Source organism: Pezoporus wallicus, unplaced genomic scaffold (genome assembly GCF_028554395.1).
Source record: "Pezoporus wallicus isolate ANWC-B61680 ecotype Strahan unplaced genomic scaffold, APGP_CSIRO_Pwel_v1 contig_1739, whole genome shotgun sequence".
NCBI lineage: Eukaryota > Metazoa > Chordata > Aves > Psittaciformes > Psittacidae > Pezoporus > Pezoporus wallicus.
Genome location: NW_026637351.1, coordinates 262,662 through 286,331, shown reverse-complemented (window position 1 = coordinate 286,331; position 23,670 = coordinate 262,662). Strand labels below are relative to the sequence as shown.

The window sequence follows — 23,670 nt, the reverse complement described above, 5'->3', positions numbered from 1 at the left end:
TCAGCCTTGCCAGCTTGTCATAGAGTGTGATTAGGCATATGGCACACTCTTGATCTCTGGGGAAGGATTCATTATCCCTCAATTTTGTATAATTTTTAAGAGGCCAACCTGACACAAGCAGTAATGAACACACAGAGGTATGCAGATCACGTAGCAAAAAACACGTTCTGCTTTCAGTCACTGCACATCCTGAGTATTTGCTTTCTTTTTACAGTAATTGAAGAGGTCAATGAAAAATCAGTAAAAGCTGCCATTCCAGTGTGCTTGGAGACCAGCCCATAAATGCAAAACATCTGCTGTTTGTACAGGCACAAAAGCTGACTGCGATAATCAGCTCAGTTTAACTGTAAGACAACCACTGTAAAAAGGAAAGATGTTGAACTCCACTTTGAGAGCAAAAAGATTATCTTCTGTCACTGGCAGAAAATCAGGGGACCCCAAACAGGGACAAAGATTTTTGATGTTTTTTATTAATTTAGCTTTGAGTCTTGTTAAGACTCTGTATTACAAACATATAACTCAGCTGGCAGGATGAAGCACGGGGGAATATTGACAGGATTGCCAGTAAGTGCCCTCATGCTTTGCTGTCCATTGCTGTCTCTGTCCTGCTCACAAGGGAGAACCAGTCAGCATGTGGGGGGTACGTTTTCCTTGCCCACTTGTTATACAGACTCTTTGCACAGTCCTCTTATTGTAGAGGTACTAGTAGATTTAGAAGAGAAATCTTTGTCTACTGATCTGCTGACTGTATTTTAGTTCTATCTTCATGACTTGTCTAAAGACACCTACTTATAGTCTTACATCTTCTCCCCTTTTCCAGTTGGTTGTGAAATAATATTGCCAAATGGTTTCTAGGATGGAGACTGTTCTTGGGCAGCTCAAAATGAACATGAATAGAGTCAGTACAGAGGGGGCTTAAGTTGGACTGATGAAAATTATGAGTGAAATACTTCCTTACCTAAAATTTCAAAACTTTTTCATCAACACTGATTAATACACTCTGTGAACACTCATTAATTCTACAGGCAAAGGATAAAAAGAACAGGAAGTTTCTATTTTCCTGTAAAAGTCTGAAAGCAGCTAAAAAAAATTACCCTCTCAGGATATGGCGTGCCAAGTGTACTGAATACAAAAACAAAATTTCAAGTGGAAATTTTCAGTCAATGTCTGTCTCAAGATAAAATGTCTTTTTGCTCATAAATGTGCAAATCCGGAATTCCATTTCTAGTGAGAATTAATGGCACTTTCAGTTACAAATTTTAAGCAAAATTTCTGTCAATAAGTGCTCATATTTAAGACTCTCTGTCTCCATGTATAATCTTATAAGTACATAAATTTATTACACTAAAAAGGGACAAATGTGAGACTGCAAGGACAAGACAAACATGATGTAAGTAGTTTAAAGATTTCAAAGGGGCTATCTTTAAAATTTGCAGTACATTTCTTTTGTGGAACATGAGGATCACAAGATAAGACCAACTGAGCACTCTACCTTATTCAGCTTGGTTTGCAGTATTTATACTAGATAATGTTTAGTTCCCTTGTCTAAAGTTAAATTTGTGTATGAAGATGGAAGTAGATTTTAGCATCATAAAAGGAAGAGCAATCTCTGCCAACAGTAAATCTACTGTAAATAGTCCATGTGAGCATTAGCAAGTCTTCTATACTATTTTATAACAATATGTTTGTTATATTTTACCTGAGGTTTACTGGTTTCCTTAGTATTCAAGTTTGGCATTGGGACTCTGAATCGAGATGCACCATTCAGGAAGGCTTTAGAACTCTTGGGGGAAAATAAAAAAATAATCAAAACAAACCCGCATACTTTTGGTGCTTGTTTTTTAAAGGATTACGTTAGTGTTAATCAGTTTTCTGCAACAAAAGTCTTTGTGCATTGCAACATAAACATAACCCCAAATGGAACATCTTTAATCAAATGACTGCACATTTGGGTTTTTAAAGTCCTTACGCAGACCTATAGCAATGTATATAAAATGCAATCACCAATTTGCTTGAATGCTAACTTCATACTGCTTTTATATAGAGGCAGCATACTTAATTCAGAACACAATCATGCCATCCTTAATAATCATGCCATTCTTAACTTCTTCAGCTGCTTTGTCCTCTACTGAACTTTCATTGACATGGCAAACAGTTTTTTTCTCTCGTAAGCAGATGATCCTACATGGAGCAACTACAGAAGTTGATTTATTTCAGGAAATCTCTGATTCTTCATTTCCCTGCCTCTTTGAGATTAAAGCTTACCCTTTAGCTTATGCTCACTGTATTCTTCTAACCCAGAAATAGACTGTGTTCTTGTTGAAGAGTCTGAGCACCTCCAGTATGCTCAGTAGAGAAACTGAAGCCCCAGATGAACCTGCTTCTTATACTTACTTATTTACAAGTGCACTACTGTATCAATTCACACCAAAAAAGGCATTCATTGGAAAACATCAACCTGAGATCCTTGGTCTAAAAAATTTTTCAGGGACATTAAGGTTTGTTTGCCGAATTAAATATACAACTTCAAAGTAGGTTTGCAGTCAGGTACATATAACCTATTGCTAAGACCTCAAGAGGTATTGTGCATTCCTCAGGGATGAGATATTTGTGTGTCTAATCACACTGTAGGTGCCACATTAAAACAGAAAAAAAACCAAACCCAACAAAACAAAAAAAAAAAACCAAACCCTGACCCAAATAATCCCCCAGAAACACCACCACAAATAAAAAAAGAATGCCCATCCTCACAGAACATTTTAATTCAAAGTTAATCACTAGATAATTCTTCTTCAACAAAAATACAAGGGTACGTATTGCAGAATTCTTTAGACAAACTGCCATTCATCAATGAAGTCCTTCTAACGAGACAAAAAACTTCTGAGGACAAACGAAAGCAAGAGCTGATGCATGAGCAGTCTCAGGCATGCATTCCCCAAAGCAAACAAACAACACTCAAAGGCCCAGGATCTGATAAAACAGATTTAATTTTTATCTTACATGAAATTAGGCTCTTGTCAAAAAAGTGATTCATAGTAATCTGTGGGGAAGAAAATCCAGTATCTAGAGACAAGTCATTTCATCTTTATTCAGCAGCTCAGCAGAATAAAAGAAATGAAAGACTTTTTCATTTGACTTCAAAAATAAGATTTACCATGGTAAGGAGGAAATGTCTGGGGAAAAAGACTAGACTGAGAGGCTGCACATTTAATACTTAGACTTCTTTCTCCTTTTCAAAAGGTAAGGATTGCAGCCTGGTATCTTTTAAATGCACTTTTGTTACAGGAGTTTAAGAAAGCTAAGTTTCCTGGAAATGCAAAGTCAGGCTAAAGAAGTTCCTAGAACATAAAGGTCTGTATGAACATGCTGCAAGTAACACATTTACCTAGGGGAATAAAAAAAAGAAAAAAAAAAAAGAGGTACAGGGAGAAAAGATGACAAGCGGTAAAAACAGATCTAAATCATGACATTTCACACATGCCAGTAAATCTACTTTTTAACTTTCATTATGAAAGTGCAGCAATCAGCAATGCTTAATAAAGCATACTGATTTCTTGCTTGCATTTGTCATAGGTATACCCTTTCAGAAAGTCACAGATGAAGGTCATAGGTTATGCCTTCAATGCTAGCATGTAAAAGCACTTTATTGTACTCAAATATTTGTTTTGAACAAATTTCAGATTCATGAATCAGAGCCAAGGTGAATACAAGCAAACGAAGCACAGCCCAAGAAATCAGTGAATAAAGAGTAAGACTGCACATTAAAGGCTCTGTGCCTGCTTCTCCGTCTGTGCTTCTGTACAACTCAAATCAGATGATTCACCACTACAAACTCTGTAGAAATATTTGGCTCACAATCATGCTGCAAATAAACAGTAGACTAAATTCATCCAAGATAGTGATATCATACAGAGATGAATCTGATCTATAAATCTTAATATAAATCTAGCCTAAGTCCTTCCCTTATATTAAGCATTTATTTTAGTTGTGCTTAAATTTAACTGGTCTCATTCTTCCACAATGAGGTTTGACTTTTGGCACCATCTGGCAGAGCTGCCTGCACCTAACCATCGGTCCAAAATAACCTACTAGGCCTTATGAGCAAAGCAAGTGTATATGTTTCTTTAAAGGTTTTTAGAAACATTCTAACATTTCTTACTGTTTGCAAAGGCACACAGGTTGTTCAGGTTGTCACTGAAATGACTGAGCAAATAGGGACAGCTAGAATTTCATGCCTGCTAGCAAATTATACCTCTAGTACTATATGGCTAAATTTTTTTGCTCCCAGTAATAACACAGACTGTTTACACAAACCTTCCCTCACTTGGCAATCAGTTTTCTTTACAGTCAGACCTTGTCATCACCACATCTGTATTTGTAGATCATCTTGAACTTCTTTCTTACCTTATTAATTTCCTTAACTTCTAAAAAACACTTTCCCTGCAACGAACAGAAACTGTGAGCCCTATTCAGTAAGGATTTAGAATCCATTCTACTTTACAGACCACAAGGTCTGAAGAGAGGTATTTGAGCAATTCAAATGGCATACAGCTTTCCAAAACAATGGCGAATCTTAAACTGAGAAGGGTTCAAGGCAGGTGGGGAAGCGCTTTTACAAACCTCTTGTGAGATTTACAATGTGAATATACAGAATAGGAAGAAGTGATGCCTTTTGCTCTGGAGAGCAAGGTTTCCAGGGAAACAGAAGGCCAAACGCATCCCTACAGACTGAGACTGTGCCTGAAGCAGTGATCTTGCTGGGTGCCCTAGAGAAGGTTAGATCAAAAGGGTGGTGAATGGACGGGAGGGGAAGCTTCTAAAATACTGCATTTTTGTTTAAAATATCACAGCAACTAGATATTTAATGTCAAGTATTTTCCATAACAGCTCTTTGAATCATATGAGCACCATATGGTGCAAAACTCTTTAGCTATGCTTTCCAGTAAAAATGTATTTGAAACAAATAACAAACATTTACTTCCATAAAGCTTAACAGCTAATTCTGTAAACATTATGCTCTAGCTATTATAAACAGCAATTGAAATGTTCATAGGAACATTTCGGAGCTACATAAAAGCCAAGGGAAAAAATGCCTCCTCTGTTATGATAGTTGACAGACATTACCTTTATGAAATGAAAGAGAATTAAATGAAAAATACAGAGCACATTGTAAGTACACCTTATCTCACAGTAACAAACTAAGAATAGGAGTGCCATAGACCAATAGTAGTATTCAGAGCCTTTATCAGAATCATTTTATATAAGGAAAAAATCCCAAAACATTAACTGGCAAAGAAGAGAGAACACAGACTAGAAAAATTGCCTTCAGTTACTATTCAAGAAGGAGAGGGCAGTTAAAATGTAAAAAGCCATCTATTTGAAATTACTGGGGGATGGTAAAAAACACAGCAATCAACCCTGTACAATCTACCTGTAAGACTTGCAACTAAAAGGTTTAGTTCACATAAGCCTACATGTGCAGACAATCTCCACACATAATCCCATACCACTGGAAAACATGTGGGATTCCCTTAGGATCTTTTGTCCAATACTTTCCTCAACAGCCCTGTTTGCCCTCACATGTGGGAAACCTGAAGACCTTCTTTGCTAAGTTCCCCTTACTATTTGTGGCAGACCTGATTGCCCACAGGCCCCTGGGAGTCAAAGGAGAAAGAGCCTGGAGCAACACACTGCTCTAGGTTTTGGTTACAATACAGACAAACATATACCAGAGTATTATGGAATATGAAACAGAGATGAACCTGCAAACTCTTACATGCAACTAGGCTACAAACTACTCTTACAGGAAGTTATACTCAGCTGGTCTTCTTCCTAATGCTCTCTTTTTTGTTCCCTTTCCTTGATTTTTGTTTTTTTTTCTCATTCTATCTGAATCGCCCCCCTCTTCTTGGGGCACAGCTACACAAGGCAAGAAAGGAATCATCTCATGCAGTATCTAAAACTTTCTAACACACATCTTTCACCATTGACACAGCTTCCTACATTACTCGGAGTACCTAAAATGTCTCATGAACTTCCATTTCAAAAGCATTGAGCAAATACCTTGGTACCAGAGCTGAATCACTCCCAACCTACTTTTAAAATACTGTTTGAACAACCTTACACTAATACTTACAGAGAGAGATTTCCTTTTCGAAAAAAACTAAAAAAGTTGCGAGTTTTGCTCTGGCACAATGAAATATACATGCAGTGTTCCACAACCCAGAAAAAGCTTAGATGTTTTCACACACACAAGCACACACTTCAACCCTGCTTCAAAAATGCCTTAAGCAGCCAATCTCTGATACTGGATTTTTAAACTCTTGTGTCAAGACCTGCATTCTCCCTCGTGATCCATGCAGTATGCATTCCACAGTTTGTGCATGTAACAGTATATTTAGAGCTTAGTGAATTTCACTACCTTGCCAAAATTTAAGCCCTTGAAGTATAAGATCTCATACAATAGCAAAATCTACTGCCTTGAGGCCAGTAAAACGTGATCAATGCATTCTAAAACTCACTGTATGTTAAAAAAAAAAAAAAAAAATCAAAAATCTATGTATAAACAGCTTCTTCATCCTTGAGGATTTGGAATTTGCCAGGCAAGTCTTAAGCAATTTGATCCTATGTCAGATTTAGACCTACTATGAGCAGAGGGTAGGACTATACAATGTCCAGGGGTTCTGTCCCTTCCAATCTAAGTTATTCTGTGATGCCACAAAAACTAAAGCATTGATTGGCTATGTGACCCATACCACTAAGCACCGATTATTTCTCTCCTTCTCACGGCTCTTCATTAAGGTCAGTTTTGGTTAACTAAAGACCATATTATATCATGACTAAACTCACTGTCACAGACTGACTGCTCCAGTCACTTCATAACCACCCCTTGCTTCCTCTTCTCCCTAGCCATGTGCTCCTACTGTACTTCCCTGTAAATACCACTTTCCATTCCCCAGCCCATCAGTGCATGGTTCATTGATACTATCTCAGCAAAAGGGCTGTTTGCTCTTTCTGCAATGCCTAATGCAGGGTTCTCAAACAGCAAGAGACCCTTCACAGAATATGGCTGGCAGCTATCTCATCATGCTATAGCTAAGCAAGGAAAGCAACAGCAGGAGATAGGTAAAAATGCTCTGAAGATACCCAGGAAGACTGAGGGAGAGTAAGAAAACTCAAGAATGATGAACAGTTTTTAACTGTTTTACTGAAGTAAGATCATCTGTTCCAAAACCTTGGTTAAAACAAACTCATTCATGTCCTGATTCACATTGCTTTGGTAGGAAGTAAGTTACTGGCTTGACAGTGAAGCATAGAAGACCAATATTCCCTGAAGTATAAGGTCAGTTATAACAGCATAGCACAAAAAGGCCACACAAATTATCTAATTGCCAGAACTATCATAATGAATATGTGTATTAAGAGGCAAAATTCAAAATAGAAAAAGCATTCACTTACACTGGATAGTGTGCAGGAGCAACTTATATCTTTAGGATCTGAAATACAATACCACACATAGTTAATAATGAAAACAAGCATAATGAATACCTCTTAAAAGACCAACCAGTAGTGTCATTTACTGATAATAAACAAACAGTTCATATAACACAGAAACAGTCCTGGTAGAAATGTGTAACTGTAACTTTAGAGAAAATGAAAAGGGTGCTGTGGTACTTTTCCCATGCTATGACCACATTAAGTACTATTCTGGCAGTCCAGCTCATTACAGCATTCTACTTATATCTGCATAAAATTTTACTTCCCGAGTTAGGCCAGTTACAGTAAAATAAGCAATCATAAGAGTCTACACAGGGCCAAGATGGGGCACTCCCTTTTATTTTCTACTTTAAAGTGAGAAAACTTCCTCTATCAGCTGACTTCTGTATTTCACAGTACATAATATGCATGTCATAGGTTGAATGAAGCACAGAATATATTGCAGACAGGTGGGACATTCTGCTAAGATACACTTGAACAATTTATACAGACAGTGAATTAATGACTGAATTCTGAAGTCTTATTCTCTCAGGTATACCAGAGTCCGAACAGATACACTCTTCAGACATACATGGGTTCTTCTCCATCTAGTATTCTAGACAGAAGTTCTTTTAAGTATCATCAAAGCTTGAGGAATATACTTCGCACTGGGTCATTTAGCTTAAACAGATGGTGTTCTTCACCCATAAAGAGCCCTCCATAGTTCTATTCCATTAAAGCACTTACGTTCAATAAGAAACAGGAAACAAACAATTCCCATCACAGCAATGATAACACCAGGCACCATGAAGGAGAGACCCCAACACGTAGACACCCAATAAGCAGCAATTAAGGATCCCAAGATATTTCCCACTGAAGTGTGTGAATTCCAGATTCCCATGATCAAACCTCTCCTGAATTTAAAAAAAAACAAACAAAAAAACAAAACCACACAAAAATTTCATTATTCCAATAATAAGCATTACTATTTTGAGAAAAGTGTATCAAAAATAATTGTTCATCTGGGGTGCCAGTGAAATATTTGCAATCTTACTGTTCTTTAACTGACCACTTCTTTATGCTACAGTCTTTCATCTGGCAATTTCAAAGACACCTAAATATTAATAGAAGTGTTATAAATACTTCTCTGTGCATGACACAATTCAGCCTGCATTTAAAGGCACCGCTAGGGCTTGTCTATTTCTGGACAGAGTTTCTTTGATAAAAACAAGCATGCAGATGTTGTGCAGCATGTGTGTGATAAGACTGTTGCTTCTGGGAATGACAGCCCTCCTGTAAACACATTGCACCAATGACTTCATCTTTTCTGGATATGTTAGATTTATCATGCAGAAGAAAACAATCTATACAGGATAAGCAGAGCAAATTCAGTATCTTCTGATCACATTCTGGACTTGCTAGGCACCAGAAGATAACATCTGCACAAGCCTGGATAACAGACACATCAAACTGCTGTCTGCCTGGAAATCACAGATTAAAGCTGCTGTAGAATAGTTCCAGCCAAGCTAAAATAAGCCATCAGAATACTGCTGAAGTCATGACAGTTAATAGGTTTTTCCCGTGACTTACAAGGAAAGAAAACTGCCTTGCCTTCAGCAGGAGTCTACCTGGGACAACCTAATTTTAATTAAACCAAGCCTTTTCCTTTGGCTGAGACAAGATTTAAGAGGCCTGCTCATGTTACACAAAACACACAGCAAAATAAAAACAAGAATCGGATCACTGACATTCAAACCAAAGCTGTATCCATCAGTTCACTATGCAGCCTCCTAAAAGCAAAGGCTGTTGCTTGGGCACAAAGCAAAATCTGAATAAATGTAATTGTTTTGCCAGGCTCGCTAAAGCGGTTTAACATTATATGATGGTTATCATTCTCTGCATTTTGTAACATTCACCACAAAGGCTGCAGGGACTATGGAAAACCAGTCTAAACCTACACCTTCTTAACTATGCTTTGATTTTACGTAGAAAGCGTATATTTAGTTTCCTTATGTCCCTTTTCTTCAACCAATTGTCAGTTATGTTCATTCAATGGTATGTATCTACAATGAATGGCACTACAGTGGCATTATTATATGCTACATGCATCAAACATTGAATTTGGCATGCAGCTCTTGCAAAATTTAAGGAAAACTCCTGTATGACATGACAAAATAAACATTATGAGTGATCTTGATGCAGGATTAAAGGGGGGAAAAAAAGGAGGCGACTTAAGGAAAGTGACAAAAAGAAAGGTTAAATCAAGTGACACAGGTATTTTTTAAATTGCAATTTTTGAGTTTCTGTAAGTTGGTTAGGGAAAAAAAAAAAGACATTAGGCAAAAAGATACTTTTAGAGTTACACACCAAAACTGCTTTGAAACACAAATGAAAACGTGAGACATTCCAAACTACAGTGGCATGATAACAGCCTTCATTGACAATAGCTTTAGACTGCTAATATTTGCTATAATTATTCTTAATTCAATTCTGAAATATTTCATCTGAAAAGCTAAACATCAGACTAAAGAGCTACCACAAAAATCTATTTTGATATGAGGAAGAGTATTTCAAACCAATGTATCAAAGATCTACCTGCTTGTTTCATCCCCAGAAAACACTGAAGCAAAAGAAAGATATTTAAATTGCTTATAATATTACAGCTCAGAATGTATCAATTTGTACTCCCAAACTCTGGATTATGTATTATTTACCTTCCTTTTCCAAACCAGTTGCCAATACATGTAACGACACTCGGCCAGCCAGTAGTTTGCACCAACCCATTAGCTATCTGAAAGTATATAAAAATAATAATAAATAAGCATAGCCTATAATAAATCAGGTTCCTAAGCAATCCCTGCCGAGTACTGCATTGGGAAAAGGAAGCCTACACAAATGCTTTGAATTTAGAAGTTTAGTGGGATTTTTGAAAAAATTCTTTTCCAAAAATAACCAAGTTACGAAGTTTCAGAGAGACTCTTCCTTCTACCTACATCTCTCCAATTACGTGTGATTTAACACAATCACACGTGTGATTTGACTCAATCACATGCTTATCAAAAAAATCACATTGCACTGAACTGAACAGAGAACTGAATTCCCACATTCAAACAGCAACATAGTATTTAGCTCAGTTTGAAAAGCAAAGCATACCTGCAACCAAACAAAGCAAGAAAAAATAAACTTTTGGGGAGACTGGATAACTTTGAACATTAAGCTTAACAGACACCTGTAAATAAATCGAGAAAACTACTACATTCAGCCTGAAGTAAGAACTATTTCAGCCTTCATGTTGCACAGATCATAATCCCAACTCATCTCAACTCAACCCCTAAAAAGCGTTTTAGCTAGAATTATACATTAAGACAGAGATCGCAGTGCAGTTATTCATAGAATCATAGAGTGGTTTGGGTTGGAAGGGACCTTAAAGAACATACAGTTCCAATCCCCTGCCACGGGCAGAGACACCTTTCACTAGACCAGGTTGCTCAAGGCCCCCTCCAGCCTGGCCTTGAGCACTGTCAGGGATAGGGCAGCCACAGCTTCTCTGGGTAACCTGTGCCAGTGCCTCACCACCCTCACAGTAAAGAATTTTTTCCTAACAGTGAATCTAAATCTACACGTACAATGCACATTTGAACATGCAATGAAGCAACCTCACTCTTCCCAACAAAAAAAAAAAACAATTAGGCTGGCAGTACAAGACCACCCATGGTATTCCAGGATTTACTGACCACATCAGATGGTGCAGCACTGGTAGAGATTGTTAGCGTAACACTAGAGGAGACATCTCCTGGCTTGGAAACCACATGAGTTGGGGCAGTGACATGATTAAATGGATGACTTGGTGAAATGGTTATTAAAGCTTGCAGTACCAAAGTTAGTATTGCTGCACTACCATGTTGCACAATGCCATGCAAACATGCCAGTGGTGAAAGTGCTACTGCAGTGACACAAAGAAAGGGGCAGTGCAAGGTGCAGGCCTGTCTAATATGACTCAGAAATGCTAACCATATCCTGGTCCTGATCTACATTTAGTTTTAGGTCAATAGTAAATATTCTTGTGACACTTGATTAGATCTACAAGGGCTCTGAAAAATCCCACACAACAAATCTCGTTACAGAAGCTGCCCGTTCTCAGCCACACCAATGTGGGAGACTGCTCATCATTACCAGTATAAATGTAATTTTCCTGCAGAGAAAGCCAAGATGCGTCACTCAGGTCTTGGCAGACTGACAAAAGTAAATACTTTTGTTTTAAAGCTCACCCATATTTAAGCTTGCAAAGATTTGATCGCTAACTTGACACAGACTGAAACACTTTCATTTGTTTTCAAAGATTTCTTCCACCAAAAAAAACATCTTTTGAAAATAAAACCTGGGGCTATCCACCCTATCATTTTTGCCTGTCATCAACAACAGTGTATTCCAGCATTTATATTCTTCCATTCAGCCACTAATCCCTGTTTACAGCTGAAGGAAGGAAAACCAGTGCAACACTAAACAGCACCATGGAAACCCAGGAGTATTGAAATAATATTCTGCCTACCTGGGCCATTATGTAAAACCACAGGTTATGTATATTACAGAAATAACCCAATCCAAACATTGCAGTGAAGAGTCCGCTAGCAAGCATCCCGACTGTCAGATAGTACCGGATAGGTAGCCGTTCTCCTATTAGTCCACTTGGAATTTGGAAGGAAATAAAAAGAAGGGCAGTAATTAAAAATCAGATCATATCCCAGGCCTTCACAAATCAAGATATTTTATGTTGCTTAATTCTGGTTGAGGAGAAACTTTACTGGTAACTGCTGCTCCTCTTCACAGCAGCAAATGAGCAATTTTTAGCACTTGACAGGAAAAAAGAAAACAACAAACATTTCATCTTTACTAGTACTGACATCTGCACAACCATCTTTCAGGGAGATGCTCAGCTGGAGCACACTGAAAGTCATTTATAGAGTCATATTCCAAATGACCCCTAAGGTGAGGTACATCTTCAGCCATTTAAAGTGAGACTTGTCTCCCTCGCTAATGATTCTAGTTTTGAAAGTTCTGGGTAGAGTCAATAAAAAGCAGCATATCCAAACAGCAGCCAATATTGCACATTTTAAAATGACTTAAGCTTCTGTGCACTGACTATAAAGAAAACCAGGACAATTAGTTTCATCTACTTGTGCAGGTTGGAAACTGATAAAGTTTGAGGATGTATACTTCTTCATATTCCACAGGAAGGGAAGACAGGCTAGATGGCAAGTTCTAAAGCATTCCTGCACTAGGCATGCAGGGTGGGTGCAGGTAAGAAGCTTTCTATATGCCAACAGGTATGATACTGCTGGCGACACAGGATGACATGAATTTTTTCCCCTTGGCAACCAAATTCTCACTCTTTTCATCAGAAACTTTGCAGTAGGAAAGGACAGTATCTCAGTAGTAGCACAGCCTCATTAACAAACAATAAGCAATAAAGCAGGTATCCAAGAAAGTGATGCTTACCTTAAATACATCCCAACTGCATATGCACACAGAAATGAGTAATCCAGTGCTCCCAGTAACTGTTTGTAGTTGTTCTTATCTAAGAATAATTTTCAAGCCAAATTATCAGTTTAAATGTACCAATAACTTCCCAATCATTTTTATACACTAGTGAACATGCACTGACATTTAATTTTCATAAGGCACTTTTAGATGTAAGCATGCACTTCAAAAAATATTTTATTTAATAAACAAAACCCTCAAATCCTTTTTAACACTGACCCTTTTGTCTGTAACATACTATGAAAACACTGCTAGGCCCATTCTTAATTCCATCTTATTCAAAACAGCACTTTGGAAGAGAAGAGTGTAAGTTATTAGCAAGGTGCCGCCTTCTTATAGGTAATTATACAAATGAAACCCCAAACTGTAAAGGGCTTATTAAAAGTGGAAAGATGTGTTGCAACTGTGTGAGGTCCCAACAGTCAAAATGGCTAAAAAAAATGCATCATACATACTTTTAAGGAATCAGTTTAATGTATTTTTGAAATGGTTAAAGACTTCTGCGTTTCATTTTCCAACTGCTCAGAGACAGACATCTTGTTTAATAAAAAGCCAGAAAGGGGTCTGCTCTGTACAGCAAATGACCATAATTACAACTAAATAGGACTTTCAGGAAGGACAGAGGGAGCAGGAGGGACTCCACCCAGATAGAAACACCAAGGATAGCCTCAAGAGACCTGAGCTCATATTAAGAAAGACAGTTTGTCCATTTGCAAGGACCTGTAATTCCCATTGACTTTAAGAATAAAATCAGTTATTAAACCATTCCTTCTTTCAGTGTTACTCCCAGCTTGCCAGCTATGTTGCCTGAAAAACAGAGCTGAAAGAACAAGTCTAGAGTGTGATCCCAAAGGAGTAGCTTTGCAATAACCTGTGTTTACGGGAAAAGGATGACACTGGAGCTCAGAAGTCTTCATTAAGATAACTAATCAGTGTTTTAGACAAGCAAATACAGACTCCCTTTGATCCAGGGACAAGAAACAGCAAACAAGTTTAACTGCATCCAAATGCGTTTGGAAACCTGTGGGACCAAATAATTTCAGTAGATAGATTACCTCAAACCAGGCAGTTAATACACAGAATTTTGCCCACAGAAAATGCAGAAGTCAGATCTTCAATTACCATTGAACAGAGTAGGGCTTTTTTAATGGCTAATTAAAGAACAATTAGAATAGATAGCTAGATAGAATGGAGTGGGCTGGCATATCAGCAGAATGGACTATTCTACTTCACTGATGTTCTTGGCAGTGATAAAAGTGTCAAGGAATGATTCAAATTTAATTTAATTCAAATACAATTAAACTCAAATTCAACTGTAAGTAGGCAAATATTTTTTCTATCTAAGTGAAAGGCCAGGTTCATAAGCTATTCAGTAAGTTGTCAATTCTATTCTGCAAGTCTACCAATCTTCTCCATTAAAATGGAGAGACAAATATTCCTTCTGGCAAATAAGGACTCTGAAAAGTTCCAAATTAGATAAACACCTAGTAATTTTATTGAAATGATTGCTGGACCTTGACTTAAAACAGCAGGAAATAATGATTAATTTTATTCTTCACTTTTTTTCCTTAATAGCCATTCTGAAGATAAATAATAGAATCATAGAATGGTTTGGGTTGGAAGGGACCTTAGAGATCATCTAATTCCCAACCCCCTGTCATGGGCAGAGACACCTTCCACTAGACCAGGTTGCTCCAAGCCCCATCCAACCTGGCCTTGAACACTTCCAGGGATGGGGCATCCACAGCTTCTTTGGGTAATCTGTGCCAGTGCCTCACCGCCTTCACAGAAAATTCCATTTTCTGACTGAGAACTGATCTACTGAAATCAACTTATAACAGGTAAAATAATGTTATTTAGGTGACATTAAGTAGTAAAGACATTATAAATCACCACTTAACTTTCTTCATAAATATCAGTGAGAACACGGAGAACAATACACCCCTCCCATACACATCTCCTGAATCCTTCCACACATGAAGAAGAAATAGCAAGAGGCAAATAATCTAATTATGAACAACAGCTCATTATTATGAAGGAAAAAAACAAAACCAAAAATAAATAACCCTTACCAAATGGCTCCCAACCGCACTGAGATACATTAGATGGCTTTTTCGCAGACTGAATCTGGGCAGCATATTCTTTGTATGAGTTGAGTTCAACTTCATGTGAAGCAGCGCAATGCTTATGCAGCTCTCCCTGATGAAGAACAGGAATGTGAAAATGGAAAACTCACTTATGACTGTTAATCCCCATACAGCAACAAATTTAACACCTCTAGCTTTGTACGAACTTGTGTCAAACCCTCTGAAATCAGTAAAATTGTTAGACATTACTGTTTGGTATTTTGCTGGGTGAAGACACCATTACATGAAAGAGTAATTACATGGTTAGAAACAATAGGAGGCAGTGAACTGGTGCTTCTGATAATGAAGAATTCTGAAATTCTGCATTAACATCAAGCTGTTATTGTTACCCATTATTACTCATCAGTTATATTCAACACTGCCCTGGGGGATATGATTTGTGTTTAGCAAGTTACACAAGTTGAAGGTCAAACTAAGAAACCTAGAATCAGGTTATATTTTGCCACCAGCTTCACTGGGAAGAGAATCCCAGGTGTCCAGGCAAATATGTCTGTGATGCTCAACAGCACTTGTAACAGTCTCGTAAATGTTAGCAGAATTTTATCATGTTCAACTCATCACTTATGACTGACTTTTTCCAAACATATGAATGCAAACCTGGAAACTCCCAAGTGTCTATAATTAGATTAACGCACATGAATTAGGTGCAGGCATAGGTCTTTCAAGTCTTAAACCCAAAGATTAGACACATACACAATATTCTATGTGGTCTCACTACATGTTATCAAGTAAATGTCACTGCGTACTAGCTTTATCAGGTTTTCAGCTTTTAAACCATTCCAAGTTAAAGTTCAACACTGCCTTTCACAAAAGGAAATACTGAAAAAGGTGACTACTTCCGTGTTTGATACGAGTAGAAGGATGTTTAAACAAGGATACAACCTTGCTTACCTTAACTATACTGATAGGTTTCCTTGATAAATGGAAGCTGGCATACAACAAGAAAGTGAGAGAGAAAATGAAGGCTCTGTACCTACAATATTTAAAAAAAAAAAAAAGGAAAAGAAAGTATTTGAAACTTATTTTATTCAGATTTACTTTTAGCACTAAGTCACACAACCATTACAAAAGTCACTGGTAATCTTCTAATAGTGGAAGACATTTTTTTTCCATGTTCCCTAACAGCCCGAAGAACCACTCCAGAAGTTACACTACTTTACAACATCTGCTGTGACCTGGCTTTGGGTGGGAGCCGCGTAGCACACAGGCACAGGACAACATCACGGTGCTCTGGAACCCACAGAGCCAATCCACCTTGTTTACAGCCATCCTTTGGCAGCTATTAAAAGACAGCTCAACATTAAACATATTTATAATCATATTTCACATTTCACTGTCTCATCCAGTTTTCTGGTATGATTAGGACATAAATTATAGCTCTGTGAACTGTCAGTTTGGCTACTGTGGGTTATTCCTTCTTTCATTCCTTGCTGCTTTTAGGATTTTGCTTTACTTTTGCCTTCCTCTATAACAAAAGAAATCGGCCATGACAGGGGACTGACACTGCCTGTGTGTACTGCCAGCTGGAGCACACGAACATAATTAACCAGCTGTGGGATTGCAAATTTTCCCTGGTACCTCCCTGGCATTCTTGGGTCTTTCTCTGCAGCTCATCTGAATTAAGGTTACCTCAAAATCCCTGTCACTGCAACCATTAAAGAAAGATAACAATCTGATCTATTCTATTCTCCACCTACAGCACATTTCAGTTGTTTAAGAAGGAAAGTGCTTTGTGGATTTGTGCTTTTAACAATAGACAGATCACAGTGTATCAACTGGCTTCTGCTAGCCTTGATCTTAAACCTAACATTTGTAAATGAAAGGATATACATACATACAAAGATCTGATATCACACAGCCTACTACAGTCCCTAATTTTTAATGAACCTCTTTAAATAATTTTCTGCTTATGCACTTTATGATAACAAGAGTCTTATTTTATAGTTCTGGCATATTCAGAGAGATGTTAAAAAATAATATAAAAATAAAAAAAGAGTTATCCTGCAGCGAAGGTATTCACCCCCGTAACTGAAAACATCCTGAAAGTGGTAAAACTGAAATTACTTTGTTGCTGTACTAGAGAAAGTATGGTAAAATTGCTCAAATGGAAAGTGCTTGGGCTTTCATTTGTTACTTTTTGTTATTCACACACAACTGACTCAGTTTTCTGTCTCTGAAAGCACAAGAACTAATGCCATCCAACTTCCAGGATTAGTTTTCCTAAAGCAAAGAGGGTTTGGTTTGGGATTTCTGAGGGCTGTTTTGTTTTGGTTTTAAATATTACAGTAGCAAGAACTAAAACTATTCTACAAGGGTATATTACACATCAAATCTGGGGGGAGAAAATACACTTCTGGTTCAGAGAAGAAAGCTAACCTCGAGCACCCCTCCCACCTAGGAGTCTGAACATAAATATCTGAAATTTACCCCTTCAAATCCATACCTTGCAAAGAAAAGGACAAAAGGCTTTATTCTCTAGTGCCCTTGACTTGTAAAGGTTTGTCTGGGTTCCCTCACAAAGTATCTCACTTTTTAAATGTCAGCCAGATTTATTTATTGTACAATTGTCTATATTTTCTTCTGTATATATTAAGCAAAGAGAAAGCAAATATAGAGCAAGGCAACAGTATTTGCCTTGCTCTGTTTCTGGTACAAATTCACACTGTTCAAAACAAAGGTTGCCACCATACTTCAAGACTTACCACTGATCTCGTGAAAATGAAGTGATGAAGCGAATCCCAGGAGGAAGCTGAGCCATCTACTCAACAGCTTGTATCAAATTTTAGGCAACACAATTATGCACTTCTGACAACGTTATTTGTTCTTCAGAATGCATTACAAAGCTCCTCCCAAAGCCGTGTGATGATAGGCTGTTGAAAAATGTGGAAGATACGCTGCTGAGTTGATCTCCCTGTAGGCTTTTTTCCTTACACCTTCAGTCACGACGTGGCAAATTCTTTACTCTGCCATTGTTAATTGCTGATCTTCAAATAAAAGATGCTGATAAGTAAATATTCTTATCGAGTTACTGTAGTATTTTCCAATCGTAGTATTTGGATCAGCAGCTTCCCGTTTCAGAAACGGGTAATTACCATAACTAACCTAGACATCAAAAATTGAATGAAGAATTTTAAGCAAATATAAATAGCAGCCTTTTCTAAATTTCATCCTGTATAATCTATTTTTAGAAGTCAGCATAGCATAAAGCAGTGAGGACACAAGGGAAAGACAGAACACAATCCAAAGACAGCTGACATCCAAATGCAGTATTTTTGTCCCAGAAAGACTACACATAGGCAATTCCCCACCTTACAAAGATCTATTTTACTACATCAGAAACATTCAGGAGGCTGAAATTTGTTCAAAAATGACTGTAGTGTTTTCAGACCAGAATAGACTCCTCCAGCCTGAGAGTGGGTGCTGCTGAACAATGCTGCCAGCAAGACTCAACCCGCACTCCCTCTTCCAGCCCAATTTCCCTGCCTCAGTTATCAGTGCTGCACAAAGCACCACATCCTCAGAAAACTCAGAAAAGAAACAAAAGAAAACCAACCAACAAACAAAAAGTGGTTTTTTTTCAGTACTTGATCTCTCTGCACCAGCTTGCCCAGAACCAGAGAGAGGTGTGTAAGTGAAATGCAGGGAAGAGAGAGACCATGGCAGCATCAATTTAGTTTGGTTTAAAATTTCAGAGCTTTCCTCCTGTTGGGCCAAAGCCCCTTAACAGAGGGGTAATACAGGTACTGCAACAGGAATTAGCTGCACTATTATTTCACAGCAAGTGTGAGCCAGCTGTTGAGTAAAATGATAAAAGGCACTGTGGGCAAAAGGTGTGACCACAACTCATGCATGCAAACAAGGCCTCACTGTGTGCTAACAGCAGAACCACCCCAGCAGGATGACAAGTAACACACTGGGGGCTACAACAAGAACCCATACCCTCCTGGTAGCCCAGCTATTGGGCTTAACACCAGCAACAGCCAGTCATGCTCCTGATTGGCAGCTGTTGGCATACAGGACTAGCTCTCCAGGCAATAAATGGGAGGTAAACTAAAGCAGAAGAAAACACACCTGCCAAGACCAAAGGTTTGTCTTAAACTGGAAATTTTAGAGGCTGCCACAGGGCAGGCAAAGGTGTAAGCCTCTCTCCTCTCATCTTTATTGCCCCATTTTACTACAGAAATCAAAACTACTCCTCAGCCAGCTGAACTGCAATATCAAACATTATCTGCTGTGTCAAAGACAGCAACCGACAACCTCACTATCCACAAAGACTTGTTTCCCCCAGCAACAGTAGAAAACTACCACCTCTTCACATAACAGAGTACCCCACCAAGAGATCAAGAGTCTTCTCCTTTCTGATGAAACATTTTTGCCATACCTGTAGTTTTTCCACACCTTTGTTTTTTCCAGTGTCCTGGTTCAACTTGTCACCTCCCTCCCCTAAAAGTGAACTAACGTGTTAATCTCGTTTGGCATGTTCCACCACCTCCCCCTGGCCCTGCATCACATAACTGGCTGTGCAATTAATCAGCAAACCCCATAATCATTCCAAAAGGAGTTTCTTACCTCCTCTCTGAGGTTGCAGAGATTAGGGAAAGCGCAATCCTACACCCTCCTCCAGTCTCCCATCCAAAGCTGCAGGTCCCTGCCTCCCTCTACATCAGACCTTGTAGTCACAGAGCAATGGTTCAGGAGGCTGATCCATCAGAAAACCTGCTCTGAAAAACAGCTGGTCCAACAGAGAACATTAAGTCAACCTGTGGCCACAAAACTGTTACGTAGGATGAATCTGAAGCAGTAAGAGCATAAAGGCAGCTACTAAAGGTGGGACTCCCCTTACAGCCACGGCCCATTAGTTATGTCAGCTGAACTCCGATTTCGAAACAACTGCTTGTCACTAATTTCATGTTTGGTTGAAATGAGCTGTTGATAGCTCCAGTGGGAGAAGAAAGGCAAGAAGAGGTGGGCACAAGCATCTTACAGTAGGAGTGAATCTTTCTTCCAGCAATAAGAGGCCTATTTCAGGGTGATCCCAAACCCCACTTCTCCTATGTCACAGACATCCCAAACACTATACTATTTAACTGATCACGGGCTGGCAGAAATATCTACTAGGAAAAAAATGAGAGGCTAACAAAGAACAAAACTCTGAGGTCATAAACTTCTTTAAATGGTTCTCTTAAAATACAAAGGGACAAGGCAATTGTAAACATAGAAAAGTAACTGTTTAACAGGTTTACTGCTTTAGCGTAAGCAGAAAAAGACTTCACGCCTGGTACAAAAAGTTTCAGTGCTATAGTCACACAAGGTTGCTCATCTGTGGACCTGCCAGACAGATCACACTCACTACTACCTCCTAACAGTGTATCCCTGCTGTAAGACCGGAATCACACGGCCCTAGCAAAGGTGACTGGACTTCATCAGTGTTTAGAGAACTGCACTCTAACCATCTGACTGGGCCCGATTTCATTTCACCTGCTGCAGGCAGAGATGAGTTTTCATTTACTCATCAACAATCTCTTTGTCTCCATACATCCATAAGTTCCTCTGACATTCCCGTGCTGTTAACAAGCAGAACTTCCTCCACAAAAGCAAAGAAACTAGTGGCAATAAAATTCCTGACAACAGGCTATAAAGATCACATCCTCCTGTAGATTAAACCAGATTTTTAAACCAAGCTATTCTTTAGAATGACATTAACAGGCTACAACACATAACTGGTAGTTCACCACTACACCCTTTACGCTTCCATTTTACTAATGAAGTCCAAGGAGAAACTCCAATTCCATCACTCAAACCGGTTTTATGTTCTTTCCTTTTCAGCAACTATTTTCCCTGACAATTAAAACAAATACTACACTTTCTCCTCATACCGTATAAAGCAATACTCTGGTACTTACTTTGAATCCATATTTACCTTAAAACTTTGTATTGCTCCTTCAGGCTTCCTGCCGCACTGGCTGAAACATAGCTCCCTTCCTGTTTCAGGAAAACACCACCGTTTGTGACTGGCCTTTACCACTGCAAACCTTGGCTCAGCTGTGCTGCACGCTGGGGTACCAGAGCGAAGCTCCTGCCTGCTCCTATCCCCTTCCCCCCGCACAATTCCCCTGGAAGACAGACATTAATTCTGTGTACGAAGGGACAGTGGGTAATGCACGTCCTCATCAGGGTGCCCTTAAGGACTCAAAAGGCCTTTAAACACGTGCAGAGCAAATGCATATTGTAATTAATTCCCAGCAGCTCTGCACCTGAGCCATAAACTGCCAAATCCGTCACCTTCGGACCTTAAATGGCTGTATTCTTTCCATTTAATGCACAAAGTGGAAAACGGTTAATCCTGGCTTAACAGGGGACAGGAACCCTGTGAATACACAGTGAATCCACACCTGTGTCCCAGCACCCGGTATTAATAACCGCAGCGGCAGCTACCGCAAGACAAGATGACCCTGTGGAATCCAGGGCAGTCACCCAGCCTCTCCAAAAGTCGGGTACAGGCCAAGGACGTAAGCACAGCCTCACCGCGGGGCCAGCCCAAGGGAAGGCGGCACGCACACACCTCTCTTTCGGCGGCCTTCCCCAGCAGTACGAGGCGCAGTGACCCTAGGAGCCGCTGCTCGCAGCCCACGGGAGGATTCAAGCAGCTCAGCGCCAACCGAGGGCTGGACACTGCCCTTGGGTCACAGCTGCTCCGTAGGCGCCCTTCGGGGCATAAGCCAGCGGCTGTTCCCGCCGCTACCAACGTTAGCCCCTGGTTCGCCAGGGGCGCCCGCAAAACAACCTTCCCCCTGTAGGGCGTCTGACCCCACCCGCTGGTGGAGCCCGCAGGGAAATAAGAGGGTGAAAGCAAGACAAAAGGTGAAGGAAAGCGAACGGAGAAGCTAGTGCAGCGGCGTCCGGGAAGGCGAACGCCTGAACCCCGGCAGCACCGCAGCTCCTTCTCCACTGCTACCGGCGGACACTCGGAGCACCCCACGCTGCCGCCCCGCCCGGCCGCTTCTTCCGAGCAGCCCCGCGGCAGAAGGGGCCGATTCCGCCGCACAGGCGGGAAGCGCCGGCGACGCCCCCGCTCCGCCTCCGCGGCGGGCACGGCAGGTGCACGGCAACCCCCCCCCCCCAAGCCGAGCTTACCCGGTGCCGCTGCTCTCTCTGCCCTGCTGCCACCGGAAGCTTTCTCCTTCCTGCCCGGCCTGTGCCGCGCTAAGCCGAGCGGCCGGGCGGCGATCCGCAGCCGCGCTCGGCCGCGGGAGCTGCGCGGCGGGACCGGTCCGCCCGGGCCCCTCCCCGCCGCGACGCCTAAGGGGAGGAGGGCGCCCTGCGGTGCAAGGCTGGGCCGTGGCTGTACTATGCGGGACTCGACTCGGGGCAGCCGGGTACCCTCGCAGGGTCGGGCCGGGCTGTGGCGGAGGTAGTTTCCCCGCCGAGGTCTCGTCCGTGCCGGCCCCGCTTCGGTGAAGCCTGCGACGGGAACTGTAGCCCCTGGCGGGGCCTCGCCACTGAGGGAAGAGAAAAGCGGCTGTCCTCTCAGACCACCTGTCACCCCGGCAGCCTCTCCCATTTCCCGGAGGCGGCCCGACCCTCTGCACCTTACCCGTCATCGCTAGGGAGAGCTCCAGGCAGGACCCGATCCCGGGTCCGGCTCTGCGTGCAGGTGCTTCGCTACAGCGCTTGTCAGTTGCCTACCTGAAATACGGGAAGGTATTTCTGGTGCCTAACCGCAAATGTTAAGAAATTGCACAGCAGGGTCATCCTAAAACTGGTGGGGGAAAAAAAACAAGCAGTAGCACGTCTTTAAATGTTTGCCTTCTGGTTTCCTAACCATGCAGTACTTTTTCATTTTCAGCAAGTATTTCAAAGCTTAGTTACTTATATAAATATAGATTTCCAGCTGCAGCTGTATTTCTTTATCATGACCACCTCACCAGCATGGATAACCCTTACACTGTCTATATTGTCCAAAATGGAATAGCTGCTAACAGTTACCTTGGGCAGGTTTTAATATCTCTGTACATCTATATGTCCCTTATGGAATATCGCCTGCCCAGCACAAGCAACCGAGTGAGGGCACTTGTTAAAATGTTCTATTTCATTTTGTCTCTTCCCTCTCTCCCTGCCTGTGCTGGTAATACCAGTGAAAGGAACTCTTGCTTCCGGTATGGTCTTTCTCAGGCCCTGCATACTCATTTTTGCTCCAGGATCCTCACGGCATCTTTCCTTCCCCCCATCCCAGTCAATAAACATGCCCTTCTCCCTTACAATGACATTGGCAGAACCAGGGTCTTGGAGTCACACTCAGACCATTGCGAATGCTGATACGTGTTACACAGTCTACTGCTTTTAAGTGCTTCACTGGCAGATGTCAGTTCCTGCCCAGGCTCACTCCTGGCTGAGGTTTGTAAGTAGTGAAAGCACACACTAACATCAGATATAGGTGGGGCAGTTACAGCCAGAGCAGAGCAGCTGTGTAGGCTGATGTTTGTTGTTTCTGCTGCAACAACCATTTAGC

General features: G+C 40.5%; 1 protein-coding gene across 5 annotated transcripts in view; it reads right to left on the bottom strand.

The window, feature by feature from the left end:
* SLC37A1 (solute carrier family 37 member 1) overlaps nucleotides 1-22,450 on the bottom strand; it is a 37,864-nt gene extending 15,414 nt beyond the window's left edge. For 2 of the 5 annotated variants that reach the window (XM_057404999.1, XM_057404994.1), the window contains exons 1-10: nucleotides 22,296-22,450; nucleotides 17,864-18,145; nucleotides 16,053-16,134; nucleotides 15,087-15,213; nucleotides 12,973-13,051; nucleotides 12,026-12,161; nucleotides 10,191-10,267; nucleotides 8,224-8,390; nucleotides 7,459-7,496; nucleotides 1,700-1,783 (exon numbers count right to left, since the gene is read on the bottom strand). In XM_057404999.1, the coding sequence (XP_057260982.1) occupies nucleotides 1,700-1,783; nucleotides 7,459-7,496; nucleotides 8,224-8,390; nucleotides 10,191-10,267; nucleotides 12,026-12,161; nucleotides 12,973-13,051; nucleotides 15,087-15,213; nucleotides 16,053-16,134; nucleotides 17,864-17,919 (846 nt within the window). In that variant the 5' untranslated portion in view covers nucleotides 17,920-18,145; nucleotides 22,296-22,450. Of the gene's footprint in view, nucleotides 1-1,699; nucleotides 1,784-7,458; nucleotides 7,497-8,223; nucleotides 8,391-10,190; nucleotides 10,268-12,025; nucleotides 12,162-12,972; nucleotides 13,052-15,086; nucleotides 15,214-16,052; nucleotides 16,135-17,863; nucleotides 18,146-19,542; nucleotides 19,707-19,730; nucleotides 19,887-22,295 lie in introns of those variants that run through there. The other 3 variants (XM_057404995.1, XM_057404997.1, XM_057404998.1) reach the window with 3 other exon arrangements.
* Nucleotides 22,451-23,670: the final 1,220 nt, after the last annotated feature.